The following is a 21,558-nucleotide window of genomic DNA, read 5'->3' on the forward strand; positions in this document are numbered from 1 at the left end:
TTCAAGATCCTCAGGTGCTCTCTTCATGAGAGAAAAAGGTGGTACTTTGTCAGTAAAAGGTATTAGACAACAAATCCTTTACTTCATTAAACAAGCCAATCCTGAGTCATTCCCAAAAGCACATGATATCAGGGGAGTAGCCACCTCAATTAATTATTTTTCAACATATGAACTTTCAGGATCTTTAAAAGTATACTGGATGGAAATCCCCGACAGTCTTTAAACGCCATTATCTAAAGTCCTTGGAATCTTTAAAGTTTTCAGCAGTAGCAGCGGGAAACATTGTTTCCCCTGATACTGTATAGTAGTTGTAGTATAGATCCAGGTCTCCTTTCTACCTACATCATCCAACATGCCTCACCCTATCGCCAGGCTACTCGAATATCATAGCCTTAGCCGCTGAATCATATAGTGGATTGTCCCTTATTTTTTTTTGCTAGGGCAAATCCACACTTGTACTGATAGTGTACTTCAGTGTACCTACCCTTATTTTTATGCTAGGGTAGGACACAATGTGTTTGTATATATTTTGCCAAACTTGTATTAATGATGGACTTCAGTGTACCTACCCTTATTTTATGCTAGGGTAGGACACAATGTGTTTGATATTTTGTAAATATGTTCAAGTAAATCCCTTTTTTGTTTATATTACATGCATCACTGTAATTTACTATAATTACCATTAAGTACTTTAAGATTACTAACGTTCTGTTGTTTACTGTTTAGTATAAGTTAGTAAGTGCTTAATTTGTATGCTGTAATTGATTTACTTATATTATATCCATCATTTTACACTGCTTTCATTTGTTCTTTTTTGTTTTTCACATCTTGCTGTTTCTCTGGTACTCTTCATAGGCCGACACGAGCTGAGCCCAGAAAAGGGATTTTGACGAAGGAAAAATCTATTTCTGGGTGATTGGCTCGTGTCGCCCATATGAAACCCCCCCTTTTTTATGGTTTTCCCCCCCTTGCGAGGACAAGATGTTTTTAGATTAAGGATGTCCGCTAGGGGCGCTGCTGTCCGTGGCGTCCTCTAGTAGTAGTAGTAGCGGCTGCATCGACCGTTGGTATCAGCTCTCTCTTGGGGGGATTCTGATTGGAAGTTTCTAATTGGTGATTGTCTCGTGGTAGTGTTCCCCACTCGCCCTATTATCATACCGACACTTCTTTTTAAGAGTGAGCGAGTCAGTTTTACTGACATTTTCTTAATTTTGTTTTTCTCTGGTAATTTTAGATCAATTTTACCTAGAAAGAATGATATTAAGGATCCTTTCATAGGGCGACACGAGCCAATCACCCAGAAATAGATTTTTCCTTCGTCAAAATCCCTTTATTATGCAAGAGGATATTGCAGAAACGGAGAAAATTGCAGATTCAGACACAAAATGAATAATTATGATGAAGGAAGATCAAATATTATGGAAAAAGTTGGATTTTTTTAATGTCAGAATTTTCTGGAGAAAAAAAAAGAACAACATACCAAAGAAACAGGAAAGAGACATGGAAAATCCTTATTACTACCAGTATTAATATGAAGGAGAAAACACGCAAACCATCATAGTGATGAATGCGCAGGGTTTCAGTTACGAGTAACTCAAAAAGAAAAATAGAGTACTTAGAAGAACTAACCCAAAATGAAAAGAAAATAGATATAATGAATATAAGTGAAACCTGGTATTCCCAAGAGACTGGGAATGATGATCAAAATAAAAGGGTTCCAAACTTATAGATCAGATAGAAAAAATAGGAATCAAGGGGGAACCGCAATATATGGGAAAGACAAAAAACAAGGAAAAATATATGAGAAATATAGTAACTCAGAATGTGAACTAATAGCGGTAGAATTTGAATCTGAAAAATTGATGAACATAGTAATATATAGACCTCCTAATACTAAAGAGTTTGACTTAATAATTGAAAAATTGGATGATATATGTAGAAATCACAAGGACTGGACTATTCTCCTATCTGGTGACTTCAACTTTCCTTTCGTAGAATGGAAAGAACGAATAGGAGTATTGTGGTTGTACTTATACATATAAAAAAAGAGAGTAATAGTAGTGCAGAAGATAAGAGGCAATTTGAAAAGCTATTAGATATGCTACTAGAATACAACATTCAACAAATAAATCACCTGCCAACAAGAAAGGAAAATACTTAGACCTAGATTTGTGAACGAGATGAATTATGTTAAAGAAATAATAGTTTATAATGCGAGTATTTCAGACCATAATGTCATAGAATTAACAGTCATTCCAAAGCAAGTGAAAATAGAGATAAGCAAGAAATGAAAAAAGTGGGAAGGATATGGAAAAATACAACTTCTACAGTAAAAATATAAAATGGTCAGAAATTAATGAAGAATTAAACAAAGATTGGGATAACATTTCGTAAGTGATGACATAAGGGTAAATACGGAGATATTATATAAAATATTGGAGAAAATAGTGGAAAAAATATATACCGAAGAAGAAAAGTAAACATCATTCATGCATACCAAGAGACAGAAGGATCTTGTTCCAGAAAATCAGAAAGTGGAAAAAAAGGTCTTGCAAAAGAAAAAAATGCATGGAAAGTTATAGAACTAAAAAGTAAGATAGAAAATGCAGAACAAAAGATTATACAATCAAAAGAAAATGAAAAAAGGGACGTTAGAAGAAAAAAACCCTATTAAATATCAAGCAAAACCCCAAACTATTATACTCATGTCGAAGAAGATGAATAAAAGAAGAATAGAAATAGGCCCTCTGAGAATTGAAGGGAGATTAACGAATGAAAAAAAGGAAATTTGCAACATACTGGCAGAACGATATAAGAGAGAATTCACCCCTAGAATAGATAATGAAGATAATGATATAGAAGTAAGGGATGAAAATAGTGAATATTTAGCTGACATAGATATTAATGAAGCTGATATTGTGCAGGCTATTAATGAAATTAAAAAATGGAGCTGCTGCAGGGCCTGATGAATTCCTGCTATTTTGTTAAAGAAAGTAGTTCATTCTATCGCAAAGCCACTTGCAATATTATTAAGACAAAGTGTAGATACAGGCAAGATTTATGATGAGCACAAATTAGCATATATTACCCCTACTTTCAAAAGTGGATCAAGACTAGAGGCAAGTAATTATAGGCCTGTGTAGTCTAACATCACATATTATGAAAGTGTATGAAAGGGTAATGAAGAAAAATATTATGAAACATTTAATAAAAAAATAATTTGTTAATAAAGGACAAACATGGTTTCGTACCCGGAAAAAGTACACAAACCCAAACGTTAGTCCACGTAGAGAACATATTCAAAAATATGAAAAGCGGAAATGAAACAGATGTGGTTATTTAGACTTTGCAAAAGCTTTTGATAAAGTAGACCATAATATATAGCGAAGAAAATTAGAAAAAACACAATATCGTGGATAAAGTAGGAAGATGGTTAAAAGAATTTTTACACAACAGAAAACAGATAGTTATTGCAAACGACGAGAAATCGGATGAAGCCAAGGTAATATCCGGTGTGCCGCAAGGTACGGTGTTAGCTGCAATACTGTTGTTATTATGATTGAAGACATAGACAATAATGTTAAGGATTCGGTAGTGAGTAGAGTTTCGCTGATGGACACAAGAATAAGTAGAGAAATTACTTGTGATGAAGATAGGAACGCTCTACAAAGAGACCTTAAACAAAGTATATGATTCGGGCAGAGGTAAATAGGATGGTATTTAACTCTGATAAATTTGAATCAATAAATTATGGAGACAGAGAAAGAAAGCTATATGCATATAAGGGACCTAATAATGAGACCATCACAAATAAGGAAGCAGTTAAAGACCTTGGTGTGATGATGAATAGGAACATGTTATGCAATGATTCAAATAGCAACTCTTTTGGCAAAATGTAAAGCAAAATGGGAATGTTGTTACGGCACTTCAAAAACAAGAAAAGCTGAAACACATGATTATGCTTTATAAAACATATGTTCGTAGTCCACTTGAATATTGCAATATGATATGGTACCCACACTATCAAAAGGATATTGCACAAATAGAGAGTGTACAAAAGGGATTTTGACGTAAGGAAAAATCTATTTCTGGGCGATTGGCTCGTGTCGCTGCGCGAAATATCCTTTAATCTATTATTTCTAGGGTAAATGTACTAAACACATACCAGAGAATAAATAAAAATAAAGAAAAAAGGTCAGTATAACTGACTCGCTCACCCTCTAGGAGGTGTCGGTATGAACACTAGGCGAGTGAGACCACTACCACGAGCCAAATGCCAATAGAAATCTCCCACTACAAAATCCCTCCAAGAGGGGAGCCGACCCACAGAGTGAGCAGCTCGTACTACTACTACTCCATCCCATGCTGCCGACTGCTGCGCCTCTAGTGGCCATCCTTTCAAGTTAGCGCCAGGAGCCACACGTGCTAATTTTCTCTCTGTGTTTTTTGTGCCCTTTCGTGGATTTTTACTATAATGGAGCGTGCAGCTATCGCAGCAGCTAAGTTAAGTACTCGGTATTTACGATAGTTGGTTTTTTTTCCGTCCCATGAGACAGATCATTGCCGTTTTTTAGGTATAAAATACGTTCTCGGGGTGGGCGGAAGCATGGCAGCATGGTTCTGCCGCGTGATGGGTTCGTTCTTGGTCTCCCATACCTAGAACATCCCTTATTTATGTACGCTCTATTTGATTATCCGCTTTGTTTAGATTAAGGTCTACTCAGGTTGTCATGCATGCATGTATTTCACCTTATGTAGGCTTTTTCTATCCAGACCCTAGTCCAGGTTCTTAGTATCGGCCTCTGACTAGCTTTGAGTGGTAGACTTGCCTTCGGGTTAGTCGTACACTCCTGGATTTTTTCTCCTGCTATATTACTTTCTCTCTTTCATTTTATTTTATTTATTATATGTATTTTGTCATCGTTAGGTTAGTTAGGCGTCTGGCTTAGCCTAGGTCCTGGCTCATAGAGCCTATACTACCGCTGATCAGTTCGGTTGCTTCCCTATAGCATCTCTCTGATCAGTTGGTTTTAGCCCTGTGGGCCTGTATGCTACCGCTTTTCAGTTCAAGTTGCTTCCCGATAGCTTCTCTCTGATCAGTTGGTTGGCCTAGGTTGGGTGGTCGTATCTCCCTTACCGCCTCGTGGTCACTTCGTGATCACGGGACAGCCAGACGCCTGCCCAGTGGTCCTTTACAGCTAGAATAGAAGAAGTTAAGGACCTAGACTACTGGGAAAGACTACAATTCTCAAAATTATATAGTCTAGAAAGGAGAAGAGAACGCTACATGATAATTCAGATGGAAACAGGAAACAGATAGAAGGAATAGCAGAAAATATCATGGAACTAAAAATATCAGAAAGAGCAAGCAGAGGTAGATTAATAGTGCCCAAAACTATACCAGGAAAAAATAAGGCGAAAGGAAAAGCACACAGGACATTAATCCACTACGCACCAGCATCGATAATGCAGCGTCTATTCAATGCAGTTGCCCAGCTCATCTGAGGAATATATCAGGAGTGAGCGTAGATGTGTTTAAGAATAAGCTCGACAAATATCTAAACTGCATCCCAGACCATCCAAGATTGGAAGATGCAAAATATACCGGAAGATGTACTAGCAACTCTCTGGTAGACATTAGAGGTGCCTCACACTGAGGGACCTGGGGCAACCCGAACAAGATGTAAGGTATGTAAGGTCTGTAAGGTAAGTACTCGGTCCAGAGGTCTGACCATTGATCCTGCGGTGCACACCCCGATCAATCGGACAGAGGCTTGGATCCCTCCCTCGCTCTTACGACCAGGGAGACTTCCAAGGTTGGGCGAACACCAGTCTGTTCACAAAAGACTCAGATTCCTCCCACCAAGAAGTGAGTCTTCCTATTGTAAAAGGACCGAAGGTTTGTATGCCGTGTCGGAACAAATGACAATTTTTTTGTCCAAAATTGCATTTTTCCCTAACTATACAAACTGAGGTCCTTTTACACATACCCCACCTCATGCCACCCCTCACTCTGCAGTTTTTGCTTGGGCCAAAAGCAAAAGTGATTTGTTTACCTCCCAGTCGCGCGCGCGCGCCTGTCGGACAAGCAGTTAACTACCGAACCCCTTGTTCGAAAGCTTATGACCTATCCAGCTGCCGCTAGTACCTTCCTATTGTAAAAGGACCTCAGGTTTGTATAGTTAGGAAAAATGCAATTTTGGACAAATTGTCATTTTGCGGAAAGTTGGCTTGGGTAAAGCATCTTTTAAGAAAACCCAATTTTGTTACTGACATTTTGCTGTGTTTACATGAAAGTACTACAGAACTGTAATATTTGAAAATTAATAAAGCTTTTTTCATCATAAAAATGTATTTTGTCATGAAAATGTATTTAGCACGTATACATGAAAAATACACGTACATGTACTGCATGTCGCAGACAGAAAAATACGTATCCTACTATGTACGTATACGTATTTCCGTTGTCTTGCGTATTTTAGATATGGTCTGCATACTTTTAGTATCATCCTAAAACTTTATGTACATATTATGTATCATATTTAGAAATCATCTTAAAACATTTCATAAAATGTACAGTCTGTACAATGCATACCCAATTGACCCAGTACGTACATATGTAAGTTCAATGGTCTCTCCCATGTGTGTTTTTTGCCTGTGCAGTATACACTTCTTCTGACTAAGATTCATTTTTTAAAATGTCCTCTAAACATTCTGCTTCTCCGAAGGCTTCTGGTAAAGAGCCTAAGCATCAGAGGCCCTTACAGGTAATGAGTGCTGATGAGACAATAGACGTGATAGTCATGTTAAGAGAGGGCAGAAGTCATGGAGAAGTAGCAGCCCATTACCGCATGACTGAAAGTGCAGTTGCCTTCATTGAGATTGAATATGAGCAGGGCAAAATACTTGTGAAGGTCACTTTTGGACAAGAACTTGCCTCCCTCCTTAGTATGCTATCCCATCAACGGACCAGGCCTTTGAGAAATTTCGTGGTCTCTGCAATTTGATCAGGGTTGTCAGGGCGGTGTAGACAACAGTCAAGGCATCGGATAGAAATAAAGAAAGGGCTACAAGTTTCATCAATACTATAAGAGAAATAGTGAAGCCCTATCTTGACTTGTTTGTACAATTGTACAATTACCTCAAGATGGTGATGGCTCCTGAAATCCCTGACAAAGCGCCTCCTGAAGAAGGTGACGAGGCGCCCTCAGAGGATCTGTAACTCCTCTACTTTGCTGTGCAGTTTATCTTAATTGTCATTCATCAGGTTGCATGGCTATAATATCATCATCATCTATAATCAACATAAATCACAAGTAAGTGCCGTATGATTTCATATTATTATGTACACATTATACAGTAAATAACATGAAAATACAGATTATATCTGTACAAAAAAATTCGCGTCTGCGAATAGTGGGGGGGCCCGCGAATAATTATAGATATGTTCCACAGAGAACCCCGCAAATGGGTGAGTCCTCCCGCCAATAATTTTTAGATAGGTTCCAAAGAAAAATCTGCAAATGTGTGAGTCTGCGAATCCGGAGAACACGAATATGGGGGCCCCACTGTATATTGTTTGTTTGTGTATGTGGTTCTTGCTCAGGGCAAGGGCATTTGTAATTTGTTGTTTCCTTGCTCAGGTAAGGTATGACAAGCATAATAGTCTATGCTTTCACTCTGTAACCCTCCTGATGATTTATTTATCTCAGAATGTGTTATATCCACTACCCTCCACCTTTCAATTTGGAGTCAACTGAATACAGTAATTGCTTTGTAAGACTGAAATTATATTTTTATAATAAAATTGTTTTATTCATACTTACCAAGCAATTATTTGATTTGAGCCCTCCCTCCTCCCCACAGGTGGAGCTGGCAGCCGAAATCCATTTGAAGAGGTGTGATGATGTCATATCTGTTTACCGGAAGTGGGCGGTAACTAGTTACCTACACTAACAATGGCGGCGCTACCGAGAAATTTGAAAGTAAGTCTGCTGTGCGTAGCAATGCTGCAGTTGAATAATTGCTTGGTAAGTATGAATAAAACAATTTTATTATAAAAATATGATTTTCATATTGAAACCATCAATTTTCTAGGACTGCCATTTACTACCACTATTATTGGATCCAGATTTGGCCTTGCTTCCCAGGTGGAGTGAAGATTGAAGAAAGGACTTATTTTTTTTTCAGAGAAGTGGTGTCTCACTTGAATAAAAAAATTTATAAAGTACTGTAATGATTTTATTTTTATAAAAGATTGAGTAAAATGTATTAAAAAATTCAAATATTTAAAAGCACTTTATTTCATCTAACAGAGTTAATGTTATAAATATTTCATGATGAAATGAAAGTTTTTTGGTTTACAGATAAGGGAAATGGCTCAGAGCACTTCAAATACAGACTGGCAAACTGGAATGTCTAGAATAAGTCAGAGAGCTGGATATCTTTTGCAGAGTGGGCAGTGGTCTGATTGTACATTTATCGTTGGAAGTGGAAATAATCAAAAGGTATTATTGCTGTAATTTTTATGCTTTATGTTGCACTTTACTAGACATACAAGCTTAATAACAGAACTTAAGCCTTGAAATTTACAATATTTTTATAATTTTTAGGAACTTAACATTTGTTGGATATTTGATTTGGAACCATTTATGTAATAGAGCACTAATGTTTGTACATACTAATACATATTATTTGGGATCAATCTTACCTACTGTTAAAGATAGCTTATATCTCCATGCTGATAGGTGAGTTGGCATTCAAACAAAAGATCGAATGGCTGCCCTGATGACTCTTTAGTACATACACCTGTTCCCCACTAGGTGTGTTCTGGCTCTTGTCAGAATTCTTGCCGCCATTGTGTATAGGTACTTGTTGGGATTTGATGGCTGTTTTCTACTGTCATGGTACTGTACATTATTTTTCCCAGGACGCCTTCCACTGGAATCTAGGTTAAGAACTTCAGGTTCTGTGGGAATTATTACTGTGTTAGCAGGATGTTGATTTTTTAGAGATAGACACTGTTTGCACCAACAATTCTGATGTTCTCTCTTCAACCTTCAACATTTTCCTCCTCATATTTCTGTTACAGTGCCCCCCCCCCCCAAACCCCCAAATTTGCAGGGAATGATGCACCCCCCGAGAATCATTGGAACACCTTTAAAACTCTTAAAACTGCCTATTTTGTTAGTTAAAACTTAAGAAAAACCCACTAAAAATGTTAAACTTGGGTTTTTAATAGTTTTATCACAGAAAGTGCATTTTATGATGAAATTGATACAAAAATAGGAATTTGTGGATATTTCTCTTAGAGAAATACTGCAAATAGGCAAATTTCCTGTGAATAAAGGGGGGTATGTTCCAGTGAGAAATCTATGAATGTGTGAGTCTGCGAATCCGGAGAACGCAAATACGGGTGAGGACTGTGCAATTATGTTTGTCTGTCTATCAATTCTTTTGCTGCGAGCGAGAGAGATAAAAGGAAGAAATAGAAACACCAAATGTATGACAAGTATCTTGTGAAGAGAGAGAGAGAGAGAGAGAGAGAGAGAGAGAGAGAGAGAGAGAGAGAGAGAGAGAGAGAGAGAGAGAGAGAGAGAGAGAGTTGTCCTTACAGTATTTAAAAGAGAGAAATGGAATGATTATTGTATTTAAAATACTCAGATATGAATTTTGTACTTATAGTATTATTATTGGAAAATATTAATGATAAACTTATTACATACACGTCCAGAGAGAGAGAGAGATTACATAAAACCATTAAATTCATTAACCATTGTATGGCATTGCTAAGCTTGAGTGTCACTCGAGTTGAGGTGGGGAAATTGATACAGAAAAAGACAAAGGGAAGAATTTTCTTTTGAAATTAGTTATCGTATTATTACTACTTCTATTATTATTATTATTATTATTATTTGAAAATATAATAAACATGTGCATCTACCATAAAAATTCTCTCATCTCGGTAAGAAAGAGGAATTATCCTTACAAGTGAAATGGAAAGGTCATTTTCATCTCTTTAAAATACGACCATTATGAATTTTGTAATTAAAGTTTTATTATTATTATTATTATTATTATTATTAAATAACTGAAATTATCAATAAACATTTTACATACTAGTACCATAAAAATTCTTTCATCTCGGTAAAAGAGAGAGAGAGAGAGAGAGAGAGAGAGTTTCTCTCTCTCTGTTTATAACGCTTCCAGCGAAAGAGAAGGAGTGAGTTACCACTATGACACATTATTATCTTGTGTGGCAAAAGAGAGAGAGAGAGAGAGAGAGAGAGTTAACCTTAATTAAAAGTGACATGGATAGATTAGTACGTATTGTATTTCTTTAAAATACTATCACATATGAATTTTGTAATTGCAGTTATTATTATTATTATTATTATTATTATTATTATTGATTATTATATTATTATTATTGAAAGTATTAAAAACAAATAGTACAAGTACATAAAAAATCTCGAGTCTCAGTAAATGAGAGAGAGAGAGAGAGAGAGAGAGAGAGAGAGAGAGAGAGAGACGAGAGAGAGAGGAGAGAGGAGAGAGAGAGAGAGAGAGATAGTCAGGACCACGTGATTGCAACACTGCAGCTCTCCCCCAGCTTTTCCCCCTCCTGGCTGTCACAGAACATGATATATATCTGACAGTTTTAGTACCTGGTATCTTGAAAAAGGTTACAGAGAAGACTGGGATTTCCTTCATTCACTTCGATAATTTTTTAAATATAATACTAAAATCTTACTAATTCCACTATGGTATTTTCTTTAATGAATTGATATTATTGCTGTATAAAAGGATTTTGACGAAGGAAAAATCTATTCTGGGTGATTGGCTCGTGTCGCCCTATGAAAGGATCCTTAATATCATTCTTTCTAGGTAAAATTAATCTAAAATTACCAGAGAAAAACAAAAATTAAGAAAAATGTCAGTAAAAACTGGGGGAACTCGCCTACACTCTTAAAAAGAAGTGTCGCACGTGTCGGTATGGTAATAGGGGCGAGTGGGAACACTACCACGAGACATTCACCAATTAGACCTTCCAATCAGAATCCCCACAAGAGAGAGCTGATACCAACGGGCGATGCAGCCGCTACTACTACTACTAGAGGACGCCACGGACAGCAGCGCCCTAGCGCGGTCATCCTTAATCTAAAAAACATCTTGTCCTGCAGGGGGGGCAAACAATACAGGGTGGGTTTCATAGGGCGACACGAGCCAATCACCCAGAAATAGATTTTTCCTTCGTCAAAATCCCTTTTCTGGGCTCAGCTCGTGTCGGCCTATGAAAGAGTACCAGAGAAACAGACAAGATGGGAAAAAAGGGACAAATGAAAAGCAGTTGTAAAATGAGGGATATAATATAAGTAAATCAATTACAGCATATAAACTAAGTACTTAAGTCTAACTTATTTTAAACAGTAACATAAAAGAAAGTTAGTAATGTAAAGTACTTAAAATTACAGTAAACACAGTAAATATAATGCAGTGTATTTTTTCTTACAAATAGATTTACTTAGAAAATTATTTACATAATATACAAACACATTGTGTCCTACACTAGCATAAAAATAAGGGTAGGTACACTGAAGTACAACAACAGTACAAGTGTGGATGTCCCTAGCAAAAAAATAAGGGACAATCCACTGGTATGATTCAGCGGCTAAGGCTAGAATATCCGAGTAGCATGGCGATAGGGTGAGGCATGTTGGCTGAGGTAGGTAGAAATAGAACCTGGATCTATACTACGACTACTATACAGGATCAGGAGAAACATGTTTCCCGCTGCTACTGCTGAAAATTTAAAGATTCCAAGGACTTTAGGTAATGACGTTTAAAGACTGTCGGGGATTTCCATCCAGTATACTTTTTAAGATCCTCAAAGTTCATATGTTGAAAGTAATTAATTGAGGTGGCTACTCCCCTGATGTCATGTGCTTTTGGGAATGAATCAGGATTGGCTTGTTTAATAAAGTAAAGGATTTGTTGTCTAATACCTTTTACTGACAAAGTACCACCTTTTTCTCTCATGAAGAGAGGACCTGAGGATCTTGAGGATGTACGAGATAGAAAGGCTCTTAAAGTTGATAATGGGCAGAGAGAAGGATCTTGGGGAAGTGGGATGACTTTCCAAGGAGCCCACCTTGCCAGAGGATCCTCATTTTTAGCTAAAAAGCTACGATCCGGAGCAAGCAGAACTTCTCCTGAGGGGAGGAATTCCACATGACCCGCATCTCTGGATAGAGCCGACAGTTCTGAAATTCTAGCTCCTGAAGCTAGGCTTAATAAGAATAATGTCTTCCTAAGAAGCATTATGAATGTACAAGACGAGTTGTCAGTATCTGAAGCTAGTTTGAGGACATCATTTAAGAACCATGAAACTGCAGTAGGCCTTTGAGAAGGTCTAGTCTAGCACAGGCTTTAGGAATAGACGTGAAATAAGATTCAGTCAGATCTATCTGAAAACCTAACTGAAAGATCTTCTTCAAAGCCGATTTATGAGTAGTAATAGTGCTAGCTGCTAAACCTTTTTCAAACAAGGACCTGAAAAAGGATCTAGCTAGATTAACTGTCATGGTTGTAGTGTTTGATTCTTTCAGGAAAGATGCTAATTTTTTAACAGCTGAGTCATATTGTCTAATGGTTGACTCTCTCTTATCTGATTCTAGGAAGAGAATATTTTGTGGATCAATATTAGCATCTTTATTAGCCGCAAACTTCATGAAGTCCATAAAGTTAGGGTCTGAAGAATTCCTGAGGAAGCGAACACAGTCCTCATTGTACTGATTGTGACAGCTTGGGATTGGGAATCCGTTGAGGTCGGAGACCCAATTCCAGAAGAAGAGGATACCAGTTGCTCTTGGGCCAGTCCGGTGCAATCAGAGCTACTATTCCTTTGAAAGTCCTCAGCTTGCTTAAGACTTTCAAGAGAAGATTCACTGGAGGAAAAACATAAATTTTTCTCCACTGATCCCAATCTAACGACAGGGCGTCCGTGGCATAAGCCAGAGGGTCCAGGTTGGGGGCCACATAGCAAGGGAGCTTGTGGTTCGCTTGTGAGGCGAAGAGATCTAACTTGGAGACCTGGGACTCTCCGGCTTATCCACTGGAATGACCCGTCGTCTAGGGACCATTCTGATTCCAGAGGCACTGACCGGGACAAAGCGTCTGCTATCACATTTCTTACCCCCGCCAGGTGAGTGGCGGACAGATGCCATTTGTGTTTGTTTGCTAGGGCAAAAATGGCTATCATGACATGGTTCACATGCTTGGATTGGGACCCTCCCCTGTTGATGCAATGAACTACCACTGCACTGTCCAAAACTAGCCTTAGATGAGACCTTTTTCGGGGGAAGCAGTCTCTTCAAGGTAAGAAATACTGCCATTGCTTCCAGAAAACGTTTATGTGGAGCTGGCGAAATTGAACTGACCAAGTCCCTGAACCTGTTTGAACTGAGAATATCCCCCCCACCCGGACAGGGAGGCATCCGTGTGAATGGTTAACACTGGAAGGGGATATTGAAGGGGTACCTGCTTGGCTAAGTTCTTTACTTTCGACCATGGACGGAGTTGATTGCGAAGGATCTGTGGAATTGCTGACAACTTGTCTCGAGATTTGGTGTTTGCTCTCGATCGCCAAACTCGATTTATATCTTTTAGCCTTGCTTTCAGGAGGATATCTGTTACCGAAGCAAACTGAAGGGACCCTAGGATTCTTTCCTGGTTTCTCCTTGATATTTGCTTGCATTTGAGAAATTGCCTGACCGATTTTGCTATTTCCTTCCGTTTGGCCACTGGAATTGACAGATTGTGGGAAGACAAATCCCATTGGATTCCCAGCCACTGAAAACGAGACTCCGGGGTAAGTCTGGATTTCGTTTTGTTTATCTGGAACCCCAGATGTTCCAGAAAGTGAACTACCTTTTTGGTGGTGGCATTGAGACATTCCTCGACGGTTGGTGCCCAGATCAACCAATCGTCGAGGTTAACGCTGCTACCATGATTCCCTGAGTTCTCAATTGTTGTACAACCACTTCTGCTATTTTCGTGAATACCCTGGGGGCTACATTCAGACCGAAGGGCATCACTTTGAATGAGAATGTTTGATTTCCTAGCCTGAACCCTAGGAATGGGCGGAAGTGTCTGGCTATAGGGATATGATAGTATGCGTCTGTAAGATCGATGGAGCATGTGACGGCTCCACGCGGAAGTAAGGTCCTTACTTGCGAGAGGGTAAGCATCTTGAACTTGTCGCAACGAATGAAAGAGTTTAGCTTTGACAAGTCTAAGATTACCCTTCTTTTTGTTGAGCCTTTCTTTGGCACGCTGAATAAGCGACCTGAAATTTTAGATGCTTGACTCTCGCAATAGCTCCTTTCTGAAGGAGTTCCTCCGCGTAATCTGTCAATTCCTCCGATGGTATTTGGTGGAATGATTTGATTGGAGGAGGATCTTTGATCCAACTCCAACCCAAACCTTTGGACACTATGCTCTGTGCCCAATTGCTGAACCCCCACCTGTGACGGAAGAGGAACAGCCTCCCTCCTACCTGGGGAGCCTCATTGTTGATGGGCGGGTTGACCACCACGCCCTCCTCTGAACTGCCTGCTCCTTGTCGCCCAGTCCTGCGCCACGCTGGCGAAAGTAGCCTCTCGCCCTACCTGTCCGGCTGCTTGTTAAAGGGAGTGTAGCCCTGACCTTCATACGTAGGGTTGAAGGCCGGCGAGAGTGCGTAGGAGGTCGACGGTTGTGATTGAGGAGACAGCAGGAGGATGGGCTGGTTCTGTTTCGAACTACCAGGTTGTCCCTGTTGGGTAACCGGACGGCCTGGACAAATTGCTGCTGTTGCTGGTGTTTCTGGTAAGGCTGGAACCTTTTACCAGACTTCTTTGGGGGGTTTCTTACCAGCAGTGGGGGCGGATTCTTGCTTCCTCTTAGATGAAATTCCCCACCTAGCTCTAAGGCTCTCGTTGAGCCTAGCAGCCTCGTGGTGCACTTTCATTTACAGCGGATTCTGGGAAGAGATCCGCTCCCCACATGCTAGAAGCCAGGAGTCTATTAGGCTCGTGCCTAATAGTGCACTCCTGCAGAACGTGCTTTCGGCAATTCCTCCTAGCTTGGAAGAAGTCGAAAGCATCTGTCTGAACCGTCTGAAGCTGGGATTTGGCCAAGATCTTAAACAGCGGTTCTGTAGCATATGAAAGAGCAGCCATTCCGTTATTATTAGAGAATTGAGGGACCTGCCAAACCTATTTCGCGCGTCAAACTCCGCCTGAATCAAGGAATCAGGCAGTCTTGGAAGTTTCTCGCCGAACTGGTCCATGGCGCAGTCCGGTTTGAGCTTGCCAAGCGTGAATGTGGCTGGCAAGTTCTCCCACAATTCTCCAAAAGCTGGGAAGAGCGGAGAAGTAGACTCCGCCTCCCTTAGCTGTGGCATGGGCTCATCCTTGAGGACTGCCTGAAGAGTCCTCTCAACTATTTTCGTGGCGAACGGAAGAGAAGCCTCTTCTTCCGTCGCAAAAATAGTGAAAGAAAAGGACTCTTATAGGCCTGGAGCTTAGTGTTTTGTGCACTCCCAGTCCTCAAGGCAGTGAACCCATTCCCGTTGGGGCATGATCCCTACTGTAGAGAACATCTCCCTAGAGATCTTGTCTTCCTAGTAAGAGCCGCTACAGTCAGCCTAGCATAGCCGATGAAAGGCTGCGCCAGACCCGGAGGATAAAACTCGAAGTCCTCAATCCTTCGAGTTCCACACTCCGGGATAGAGATCATCCCATCCTTAAATGGAGCGTAGGCGGCTACTCTCAAGGGTTCTCCATAGAGAAAGCTGGCAGAGAGTCGTATGGGCGGGAGCTGGAAAATACCAGCGCTTGGCCATGGGGAGACTGGAAGAGGGACCTGAGAGAGCCCAGCCACTCGGTCCTCATTCTCTCTAACCCTGTTAGAGAGATCCTGGATGGATTGGCCTGATTGAGACAGGGTGCTTGACAGTTGCAAACATCTGCTCAAAATTTCGTCCCCAGGGCGGAGGACTTGCGAACCAACCATCTCACCCCACATGTTGCATCACCACTGCTGAGAAAGCAGTGGGATCAAAGGTGCTGGATCCCGCTCCTCCCACCGGCGTTGCCGGAGTGGATGTGGTGGAGGCAGGAGAAGGCACTGGCTCGGCGGGAAGCGCGAGCCTTCTCCTTAGAAGCCTTGCTTCTAGAGCTCTTCGAGTAAGAAGAGCTCGGCTTGGCCTTCACCGCGTCAGCGTAAGAAGTCGAAGACTTCCTAGCCGAAGAAGACGAAGACGACTTCTTAGAAGTCGTCTTAGATAGAGTCTTCGGTTCTCTCTGTCCCTTCACCTTAGGAGGTACAGAGAGAGCGGGAGAGCGGGTAGGGATCTCAGATCCCACAAAGCCTTGGAAAGAGGCGCTCGAAGAAGGGACAGGAGAAGATCCAAGGGAACACCCAAGGAAAGACCTTGGGCGCCCGACACACCTACCTCAACCAACAAATCCTCTACTCCAACCGCCATCGGCTCGATGTTTAGGTCCAGGGCAGCGACGTCCGGACCGACTCCTGAGAAGCTACGGACCCCGAAAGATTGCTGGAGATCTTGCTGGGATGGAGGCTATGAGAGGGGCTGCGGACAAGGGGTCAACGTACCCTGTTGACTTGCCCGCCGGGAAGATCTGGACGGCCAGCTTCTTATCAAGGATGTACGGCTGGCCTTTGGCGGCGTTCTTCCCGAAGCCGCCCACCCACGCTTTCAGGGTAGCAAGGGCGACCCTCCCTCACACTAGTAGCCTGGAAGAAAGGGCGAGATGAGCTTCCAATGGCGGAACGGGGTTAACAAACTTTATGTAATAAAAGAGTTGTTAGTAAGTGATAAAGAAGCCTATAATCGACTTACCCCCTCCACCAGCTGACCGACTAGGTCGTAGCAGATGGCGCAGGCTTCCGGGTGCCAGACGATCATATCGTTGAATGACGTGGCACAAGGAGCGTGAGACCTGCACTCATATGGCCGCAGGGTCGTACAACGTCGCGTTGCACGCCGGGACCTGACAGTTGGTAGCCTGTAAGTGGAAAAATACATGAGTATCAGGAGAACACTTACAGTCTAACAGTTGCTCCGCTGGTGCCGGAGCGAGAAAGTTAGATTAAACCAGAGCCCCGCCATAATACGTGTGGTAACAAGGTTGGTTGGTTGTCCTAGGCTATGCTCCGCCGACGGCGGGGACAAAAGATAGAATCCAACCAGGAGTGGTGGTAAAAGGAAACCACGACGAAAAATGGTGGGGATGGTAAGCATATGAATAATAAAATTAAACAACTCATCGTAAAATTAGGGTATATCCTTAAAATACAATAATATCAAACCTTCCTCCACCCGTCTACTAGAAGAGTGCCCGGGTAAGAAGCAAGCTTGCCCTTCCGGTAAGCGGGGGAAGAGATATAAGGATATAGTAGGCAAGCAACCGACCACTAGTAGTGACCACCCCGCCCGCTGGCGGAGCCAGTTTAATCTATACCAAAGTTGCCCCGGCTGCGACGGAAGGCTCCGTTCGTTATAGAAAGGGAAGGTGGCTGAAGCAACCTGGGGAAGGGGGGGGAGGGAGGGTCACTGGCGTAACAACGGCGGGAGAGAGAGAGGGGGGGGTGGCCTACTCCTCCCCCGTCTCCAACAAAACTACCCGCTCGGAGACACGTTTGGTACCCTATGAGTGGTCGCCCTATACCCCCCGCTGGGAGGAACCCCTCTGGCCACTCAGAGAGGGAGGGAGGAGTCACAAACTGAGGTTGTCATGACAACCAAGGGGTCCCCCAGCACCTCCCTATACCTGGTAGGGAGGGAAGGGAAGGGTAAGGTGCGATGGAACACGTGACCGCAAGTGGCCTAAGCCCGCGAGCAACACAACCGTGGGAGGGCACGTGAACCAGGCTGTACCAAATCATGGAACATGCACCTAGGCTAGCCTAACACCCTAAATAGAATAAAAATTACATCGTAAAGATGGAAAAAAGACACTTTTAGTAGAAGAAAAAAGAAGCCCCAGGAGGAGGCAAAACTGTTCGAGGAAACAGAAGCCTACTCGGAGCCAGCGAAAGCGATGAAGAGCAAGAGCCGGGATGCTGGGCTGGAACAATAATAATAGCCCTAAATACCAAACTAAGAGAAATGGTAAGGGGGCTAAACTAGCTAAAAACTCGATGTAAAAACGATGAACGTAAAAGTTAAGCCCCATAAAGTATAAGAAGTCCCAGTATTGGAGGACGGGAATTCTTAACGAGGCAGCATGGCGCCGCACGAGACAACCGGGAAACCGTATATGACCTATTAGAAGGAAAATACTGGTTCCCGGAAGACAAAAATATAGTAAAACATTACTTATGAGGCACTTAACTTAGCCGTTGCGATTGCAGAACGTTCCATCTTGAAGAAGATAATAAATCCTCGTAAAATGCACAGCACAGAGAAAAATGCGTCTGGACGCTAGCGCTAAATATTAAGGATGTCCGCTAGGGGCGCTGCTGTCCGTGGCGTCCTCTAGTAGTAGTAGTAGCGGCTGCATCGCCCGTTGGTATCAGCTCTCTCTTGTGGGGATTCTGATTGGAAGGGTCTAATTGGGGTGAATGTCTCGGGTTGAGTGTTCCCACTCGCCCCTATTACCCATAACCGACAACTTCTTTCTTTTTTAAGAGTGAGCGAGTCAGTTTACTGACATTTTCTTAATTTTGTTTTTCTCTGGTAATTTTAGATTAATTTTACCTAGAAAGAATGATATTAAGGATCCTTTCATAGGCCGACACGAGCTGAGCCCAGAAATTAATATTAATATTTGAAAATAGTAAATCATTTATTTATCATACTAAAAAACATACATCTTTGTAGTATAGAGAGAGAGAGAGAGAGAGAGAGAGAGAGAGAGAGAGAGAGAGAGAGAGAGAGAGAGAGAGAGAGTATTGTTACTCATTAGGGTCAAGAGCTACAGCTTGTGGATAATTGGCGGCCTCAAATTTAAATCCCGAGATTAATTTCGAAGCTTCTCCTGTGAGCAAACTTCTTAAATATGAAAACTTCTGAATTGGTTCCAAGTCTTTCCGCTGATGTACTGACACATGGTATAGTTCCCAGAAGGAATTCCATTCTAATATATCTCCAGAGTAATGTGGAAGATCCAGTTTGGGCAATCTAACACTGGCTGTAGGTAGTGGCGGTAGTTGCGTTAGCGGATTTAGTAACTTCAAACTGTTAGTAATAGAGCTATTGAGTCTGCCAATATGTGTACGGACGTCTCTTGCATATTCAGCTTGATTTATCATTTCATCCGACATTTCTTCTTCTTTAACTGAATCCAAAATTTGTTCATCCAAAACAAGAACTTTGTTCAAATTATCTAAAAGAGAATCCCTAAGGGAAGTTATAGCATCAATATCAGTTGAATCGATCACTTTGGTCATCTTCCCAATAAAACGTGTGATAACTGATTTATAACCGCCACGTCTACGTGTCAACGACTCCATCGTGACAAGACCAAACTCAGAAAATACAAATACAATATAATATATTCAAATTTTCAATAATTAATAAATATGCATCCAACTATAATAACTGGGTTCAAAAGTTAAATTAGCAAATTTTCACAAAGGTGACTCATCACCAAATAATTTTCTCCCAAATTAAGCAATCAATGAAAAGGAGAATTTTATTATACGTGCGTAGTGGAATGTGCAGGCCTTGTCCCATACTTAACCCAGCCCTAAATCTGTAGGGGAAGGACAGGGTAACCACGATCCTACTCACCTTCTACCACCCTTTACTTTTCACATATTTGTTTGACTCAACGCAAATACGTTGAGCCAACGCCCTGTAACTTTTATGATGAAAATGAATCCCATCTCTTGCTAAATCACATTCTGATAATAAAGTAGGGATCACCCTAACTCTTGTATCTCGCTTTAATTTTTTGTTTAAATAGTTTTTTCTTTTTTGATAGTTTTCGGCAGAGGTTCTAGATGGTGTTTTACATATTTCTATTAACATGACAAAAACCTCTGAATTATTGACTGTACGTAGACTTTCTACCAATCCTAGAATATTTTGGTGAACACTATTCACCAGGTTAGGGTTATCTCCAGGTACATCTAAGTCATTGCTACCTATGAACAAGATAGTGATACTAGGCCCATAGGTAGTAAGTTCGGTTATCAGGCCAGGTGTCATAAGGTTGGTTGTAACAGCCCCTGGTCTACCAAATGTCTTATATTCTAAGGGTTCCAATAATGCCGATCTACCACTATGAAAACAATTCTCCATATGGGTGACATGAGAATGTCCCACAATAGCTACTTTACGATTCATTATTAAATTGTTAAATGAGAAATAATATTCTAACAAGAGAAAATTTACATTAATTCAAAGTAAGGGAAAATAACAAAACCAAATTTAAGGCTTAAGGCAAGCAGGACAAGGCCTTACTAATTTAATTAAACTTCATATTCAAACTGTTTTAATCAAGCCTGAATACCCTCTTACCTACAAATGGCGCGAAAAAAAAGTAAATTTAATGTTCCTTGCGGCACCTCACAAAGAGAAAAGGAGACGGGTTAACCACGTCTGGTTATGTAGGCAGGATACCGCACACTAATTTAAAGAAACGCGCAAAAACAAAAGGAGACAACAAGGTTAGGGAGGGCAGGCATTATCCAGCAAAACATCAACACAACATAGTGAATAGCAAGAAAACACTGCGTAAATGTCCTAAAGAATAACCAACGGTACTAATCGTACAACGTGACTAAACCAAAGAATTATTAGATGATCAGCGTTCACAACTAAGAAATTATCGAAAAATCTCACAAATTTCACATAAACCTGGTTAACACGGCAACATATTTCTGCGGACTTATACTAAAGATTCACCAAACTGGCTTACGACATCATATATACCGCGGACAAGTACTACAAACTTTTACCTACTTGGCTCACAACACCAAATATAGTACCGACATATCCTGGTCACGGCACCAAATATTGTTACTCATTAGGGCAACAAGCAACAAACATATAAATGACTTCAGTCAATTACAGAAATTACTAATTACCAGATTCGTTTAAGAGAACTCAAGACCCTTTCTCTACATAAAGAATTCATTGCGTTGTGTTACAGACATGAAAGGACATACTATATTCTATTGTGCTTTGCTCCCGAATTATTACTTACTAGTTTCATATGAAGTTGTTGCTGAGTTCGGATTACAATAGGCACGGGTAAACCACGATACCACTAATATATATTCAATTTTACCCAGTCACGGAATCCCACGCACAGATATGCATATCCCTAGCGATTTATCCCAGTCAAGGCAAATTAAATAATATATGATATGATACTCATCCAAACTTCGGTTGATTAATCCATCCACTTCATTAAATGCTGGGAAGGAACGACATCGTTAATCGAAGTGAAATTCTTTTCACTCTGATTAAGTTCTCCTGTTACCAACCCACTCTACCAGTACCAATGTTGAGAAGCGACTGACTCTGTTCCATTCCCT

General features: G+C 40.8%; 1 protein-coding gene across 6 annotated transcripts in view; it reads left to right on the forward strand.

Annotated features, from left to right (window-relative positions):
- The window catches only part of LOC135224543 (BTB/POZ domain-containing protein 2-like), a 393,635-nt gene that overhangs the window by 93,706 nt on the left and 278,371 nt on the right, over positions 1–21,558 (forward strand). For 2 of the 6 annotated variants that reach the window (XM_064263621.1, XM_064263622.1), the window contains exons 2-3: positions 7,867–8,030; positions 8,367–8,507. In XM_064263621.1, the coding sequence (XP_064119691.1) occupies positions 7,959–8,030; positions 8,367–8,507 (213 nt within the window). In that variant the 5' untranslated portion in view covers positions 7,867–7,958. The remainder of the gene's footprint in view (positions 1–7,866; positions 8,031–8,366; positions 8,508–21,558) is intronic. The other 4 variants (XM_064263623.1, XM_064263625.1, XM_064263626.1 and 1 more) reach the window with 2 other exon arrangements.

Source organism: Macrobrachium nipponense, chromosome 12 (genome assembly GCF_015104395.2).
Source record: "Macrobrachium nipponense isolate FS-2020 chromosome 12, ASM1510439v2, whole genome shotgun sequence".
NCBI lineage: Eukaryota > Metazoa > Arthropoda > Malacostraca > Decapoda > Palaemonidae > Macrobrachium > Macrobrachium nipponense.